Source organism: Cyrtonyx montezumae, unplaced genomic scaffold (genome assembly GCF_038088225.1).
Source record: "Cyrtonyx montezumae isolate F1298 unplaced genomic scaffold, pur_monq_1.0 scaffold_7, whole genome shotgun sequence".
NCBI classification, from domain to species: domain Eukaryota; kingdom Metazoa; phylum Chordata; class Aves; order Galliformes; family Odontophoridae; genus Cyrtonyx; species Cyrtonyx montezumae.
The window spans coordinates 11,938,131-11,944,130 of record NW_027072078.1 but is presented as its reverse complement, the minus strand read 5'-3'; the positions used below and the strand labels follow the sequence as shown (position 1 = coordinate 11,944,130).

Here is a 6,000-nt window from a genome sequence, read left to right as displayed (position 1 = left end):
TCTTCGGGCCGGCGGCCTCACTCCCTCCCAGCTCCACGCCCGCGGCCCGCTCAGCCGGCGCCGGGCGGAGGGATGCCGGGCGGGGGACGGCCGCCGGCAGCCGGGGCCGCGCGTCCCGGCGGGACACAATGGGCTTTATCCGGGCTCGCGCCGCCTCTCCCGCCGGGAACGCGAGTTCGGGATTCGTGTCACCCGCTGGCGAGGTCCCGAGTTAATTAAAACTCCGTGTCTCCCTGCAGATGGTTTTCTGGATACTGTGATTCGCAGCGGTGATAAATATCCGATGTGGCCGGTTACGCGCTGTGATTTCTTTCTCGCCGCGTATGCACCCGCGCAGCCTGTTTGAGTGTGGAGGCCGGCTGAGGGGGAAAAGGAAGCTTTTCTTCTGCAGGATCCGCTCTACTCGGGATCGGAGGGTGGCAGCTTCGTGCCTGTGAGTTTTCCTTCCCGCTCCTCGGGAGTTGAGGAAGCCTGCTCTCTGACAATGATGAAAACCGAGGGGAAAGGGGAAAGGACTTTAAGAAGTGCTTCTCCACACCGAAATGCCTACAAGTCTGACTTCCACGCTATCAAATGCTCTTTTGATGGAGCGAACAGCCCTGAAAACACTTCGAACAAGACAGGCGTGCAGCAGAAGCAGAGCACCAATTCCAATGGAGGAGGAAATGATCCACACAGTCGAGGTAGAGCTGCCACTTATGGCAATAGAGTTCACAAGATCAAAAGTATGTTTCTGCAAATGGGAGGCTCCACTTCCACGCCCTCTTGTGAAAGTAGTCCACCTGCTGAGACCAAATTAATCAGTCGGGCCACATCAGCAGAACACGGACCTTCTCCTGGTGGCACATCTTTCCTCATTATCCAAAAAAACAATCTTCTTAATACAAGTACCAGCCCCAACAGCAGTCCTGTGGATTCTTCATCTGTGCCTTCTACTGCTGATAAGGTCATACGTAGCAATGATGAGGCAGACTTGGACAAAGTTGCGCTGGCAGAAAAATTTTCGGAGACCAGGAAGCTGTTTGAGAGAAATATAAAGCAACGGAGCTCCGTGAACAGATACTCTCCCAGCAAATGCGAAAAAAGTGAAGATAAGAGGAGACATGGCTCAGCTTCTGATTGCAGCAGTGTGGCAGACCACTTCAGTTTTAATACAGAAGCGAGTCCTTCAGTTGTACTGGATAAAGTTGAAAGCCAAGTTAATGAGCTGAAGCAGCAGCATCCCAATAATGGCTCTAAAACCTCCTTCTTGAATGCTGGCCCCATTTCTAGGAGGCTGGAAAGCTTTCTGGGTGACAGTGATACTGAAGAATCCAAAGAAATTTCCAAAAGTGATAGCCCAAATCGGGGCCCTTTGGGAAGCCATTGCAGTTTGGATTCATCTACTGCTGTTGAAAGAAGTCAAGAGAAGAATGCATCCACTAAAGTGCCTATGTTTGACAGAGATGGACAGAGTGAAGTATTTGAAAAAGACAAGAGAAAGCAAGTAGTACTGGGGAGAAGCCTACAGGATATGAGCAGTATATCCAGTGAGGAGAAGTGGAGAACAGAGACTGTTCTTTCTCAGATTTCCCCTGTTGAGGAGACTTGTGTGGAGCTGACTGTGCAAGATGAAACCTCAGGGTATGGAAAAGAGGATTTGAAGAGAGGTCATGTTGTTCGTGAGGATCAACCACTCAAGTATCAAATACAAGAAGGGAAAAGCTCTTCCTTGGAGGTAGTAGAAGAGCTTGCAGAAAGAAATGGAATCAGTCAGGAAGAAGTGAGAGATGGGATGTCTGTGAAAGATGGACCAGTTCAGGATGTTCTACAGCAGGAGGGGGATACTGAAGAAAAAGAGCAAGCAGTAGAAAAGCAGAGGGACAGCTTCTGTGCTTTTGGAATAGAAAATGCAGCTTTTGATGATTATAGGGATACAGAACCAGAGAACCAAGAGCCTGAAGACAATGAAATTTTGGAGGAAGAAGAAGAATATATGTATGACAGTGAGTACGAGGAGTTTCCTGGACTTTCTGAAGAGGAAGATCCTGAGCCAGACCGAAAAGTCAAGTTCTCAACAGCTCCTATCAAGGTATGTGCATTCTAATTTTCGTCATAGGTTTGCTTTGTTCTGTTTTCATTAGTTTGCAGTCCAAAGTAGCCAGGAAATATATTTTGGAAGTGTTTCAAGTTTTGTTTATTTTTTAAACATGTAAAAACCTTTTAGATAGTGTAACTTTATGACTTTTGATCTAAACTGCTTGGTTTTCTGAAAAGAAGTGAAAGTTGTCACTACTAATTTCTAAATCACAGCAGCTTCATAAGATAGCATAATGAAACACACGAGATTTCACTCGTTTACTGAGTATTTTTAGGAACGCTAACTTTTAGAAACAAATTCAGACACATGGCCCTTAATACTTGATTTTATTTGGTTAGATTTGTGGTGTTGCACTGGAAAGGACTGTTTCACTTTTACTTCTTGTACAAAAATATATTAAAAATCTTCAGATGCAATTTCAAATGTTTTACAACTCTGGCGTGGGAAAATATCAAATTACTTGTTCCTGCTATTTAAGATTACAGACTTTTCTGTAATAGTGCCTATATATATTAATTTATTACAATACAAATAATATCTCTAATGTATATATTGGTGGTTCTTTAGGAGTATTAGTGTGATGAGTATTTTGGAGTTGCGGAAGTCAGAGTGACAGATGAGAAGCGCTGCAAGTTACAATGCTAACAAATTAAGATGTAGGGCTCTGTTCTTCAGTTACCAAAATCACCCCCAGAATGAATGAAGTCATTCCGTAGTGTAAACCCTGTACACCTGTAGTCCTGTTGCTGACTGTAGTTATTCTCGTCCCACCTGAAATTTGAGATTACTCGGAGATGAGGAGCAAGATGGAATGGGAAGCTGTCCAGGCTTTCTCAACCATACTTCTTTTTCATTCATGTAATAGTAGAAGAGAAAACACCATCTTCAATAAAACAGTTTTTACACTTTCTCTGTGCTGATGAGAATGATGTAAAAACTCAGACTCCTGTACTTCCTTTGTTGTGAAGTTCCCAGTCTGATAAAGATAGACCAGTGCTGTACCCCAGAAGATGTTTTGTGTATGGCAAAATTTGGGTTTTGATACTTGTGGTTTTTATAGTCCTTCCATAGGCAAGATGGCTTTATGTGGCTTTCTTGTGGCTGATGCTGTCTCTATGGTGACCTGGAGCTCTGAAGGATGAGCACTGCTGCTATGGGGAGCCACATAAGGGGCTGGATGAAGGCTGCTGGAGGGCCAGAGGGCACCAATCCATTCCCTGCATCAGTGTCTGAGGGGAGTGTGGCACATCATCTGTAAGAACTGCATGTTGGTTTGCTGGTGCCTGCTGTCCTGCTGTGGGCTTGGTCTGTCATTGCTAAAGTCCTGCAGAAGCAGTGGTTGCAACAGATCTTTCCTGCATTCTCTGTTCAGTGTCAGTCTTAGTTCAAAGCATTGCAAGGAATCTGACAGCTGTGATGGGAGCTCTCCTGTAGACAAATCTCAGGTTTTGTAAATAGTGCCCTTTGACTGAAGCTGCTTCTCTGCAAGCCCCCAGAGCCAGCTTCTACCAGGTTATCGATTGCACAGCCAAAAGACGATCACAGAAGATAATGTGGTTATTGCCATAATGCCTGGCTTCAGGATTGGCAGAATAAATGGTACTTAAATAGCAGCATGAGTAGTAAAGTTTCTTTTCAGATCTCTTTCTGTGTGATAGATTTATGAATAGATTTTAATGCATCTTGTACTGAAAGAGAAAAATCCCGAGTAAAATGATTTCTTGCCCCTGGCCACAGCTCAGAGCAGTGCCATAGTAAGAACTACATCCAGCTAACTTCCTTCAGCTTTATTTAGACAAGTACGATTGAAATTAGTGTCATTCCAGCCTTTCACAGCCCTGGAGGAGAAGGCTGTGTTTCTCCCCTTCCCAGACCCTCCTGCATGGGGCCAGGCTGGAGTTGGCTTTATGACTATTTTCCTTCTGTGCTGCGGTCTGGCCCATCCCTGCTGCTTTTCCCAGTGTAGCTGTGTAGCAGCTATGAAGCAGCCAGCTCTGTGTTTTGTAGTTGCTGTTCAGCAGGTGTTTGAGGTGGAGAATTCAAAATATTCAGGAGATGTTTGGGTAAGAAAAAGCATGTTGTCAAATCACTGAGTCTCTGCAGTGATGGAGCTTTGACCACTGCGTGTGGTAGTCTCAAATAAAAAGTGGGATATGGTATAGGTAATGGATGTAACTTGAACACAGCTCTTAAGGTATCTGTGTACGTGCCAGAACAGCACAGAGAACTTGAGTTAGATCTGCACTGAGAAGTTTTTCACATGTGAAATTGGCAAGGTTTTTGAGTAACTGAAAGAGACTGGAACTCCCATGGGATGTGGAATGGAGCTAATACAGTTAGCCCTGTGTCTGACCCACGCTGCAGCTCTGCAGTTGTTGACAGCTGTAGTGGGGCTTAAGCACACATAATTTTAAACTGATAATTTCAGGAAAGATGAAATGCTAAATACTATCTTGGAGTCAGTATGTATCTGTGGAAATGGGTGGAGATGAGACTTCTATTTTAAAAGTTTCAGTTCTGTAGAAGCTGATGATAAATGTTGGGGAAGTTTTCTTACTTTCCATAGGTGACCTGAGTGCCACTGTGTGATCTCTGCAGCCCTTAGGGAACACTGTGGCTCAGCGATTTGTTTTTCCTGCAGCAGTGAAGAGAGTGATGCTGTGCAGTTACTAGCAGAACTACACTGCCAGATTGGGTTTGTGCTGTGGTAGGTGGGCTATTTTTAGTCCCTTGTTGCTACATCTGAAGCCAACAAGGAATGTAAAGTACATTCAGATGTCCAAGGTATCCACTAGGGTACTGTATTTGTCCTAAAGTTTTCTGACTCAACCACATAAGTGATCAGCATTACAGTGAAAATAATGTAAGGTATCTGCTGTTATCCCTTCATGCTTCAGTATGCTTTTGTAATGTAGAGATTACACTTGCTCTCAATTATGTGGTCACCTTGAAAGACTTTAATTAACACAGATGTAATGACAGGGTACAGTTTGACATTTGTAATCCTGAAATTTTCCGTTGGTAAAACAAATGCTCATTTCCAAATTGGCTTCTTCAGATGTCTTCTGACTGTCTCAAACTTTGTCCTCAAGACCTTGAATAGCACTATGACTAAGTTCTGTAATGGTTTATGATCCTTAGAAATTCTGTATGATCCTTAGAAATTCTGGAGCTCTGGTAACCCAAAAAGATAATGCAGCTACTATTCATTTCCGTAGGTCTGTTTGATTTGCAGTGTTAACTAGTTTATGTTGCATGGGAGTGTTTGACCCCAGCTCTGTGAATAATACTTTATTTCAAGATTAAGTGAAGAACGTGGCTTAAAGTAAATTAAAACCAAAAACAAGTTTCATAAAGGCTTTTATATTTGCTGCAGTTAAGCAAAACATCTTTTTTTCTTATGTGAAGAAATTACAAGCAGTCTCATACTTTCTATGTGGTTCAAGCCAGCCAAGGAGCAGCTGTTCTTCAGGGAATGTGCAAATCCTTCCTAATATTGCCATTTGTCTCATGCATCAAAATAGAGCTGTTTCATGTGTAGCTGGGATACAAACAGTAGTCTTGTTCAGCCTGGCACACTGTTCGATCTTTTTACAACAGATCTCCTTACTGTGGATTTCATGTGTAACAGCCTACCTATAAAAGCTACCGTTTTTAGGAGATGCACGATTTTTCTAAAGTAACGTGTGTTCTCCTGATCATTGCTTTAAACAGATGTTGCAGAGTAGTGCTTCAACATCATACATCCCCTGGTTTTTGAACTATAGCTTCTATACTTCTAGATTTTATACACAGAAAAATAACACAAAATCCATTAACTGGTGGGAAATGCCCAGCTCCTGGATCGTCTTCAGTTGTCATTGTAATTAGAGAATAATTGATGACTGCATGAATGGTCAACTGTTTGTCAGCCATTGAAG

At 43.2% G+C, this 6,000-nt stretch overlaps 1 protein-coding gene across 2 annotated transcripts in view; it reads left to right on the top strand.

Annotated features, from left to right (window-relative positions):
* Positions 1 to 239: 239 nt before the first annotated feature.
* Positions 240 to 6,000, top strand: part of LOC136058007 (neurabin-1-like) — a 40,031-nt gene continuing 34,270 nt past the window's right edge. For both annotated transcript variants that reach the window (XM_065751160.1, XM_065751159.1), the window contains exon 1: positions 240 to 2,071. In XM_065751160.1, the coding sequence (XP_065607232.1) occupies positions 485 to 2,071 (1,587 nt within the window). In that variant the 5' untranslated portion in view covers positions 240 to 484. The remainder of the gene's footprint in view (positions 2,072 to 6,000) is intronic.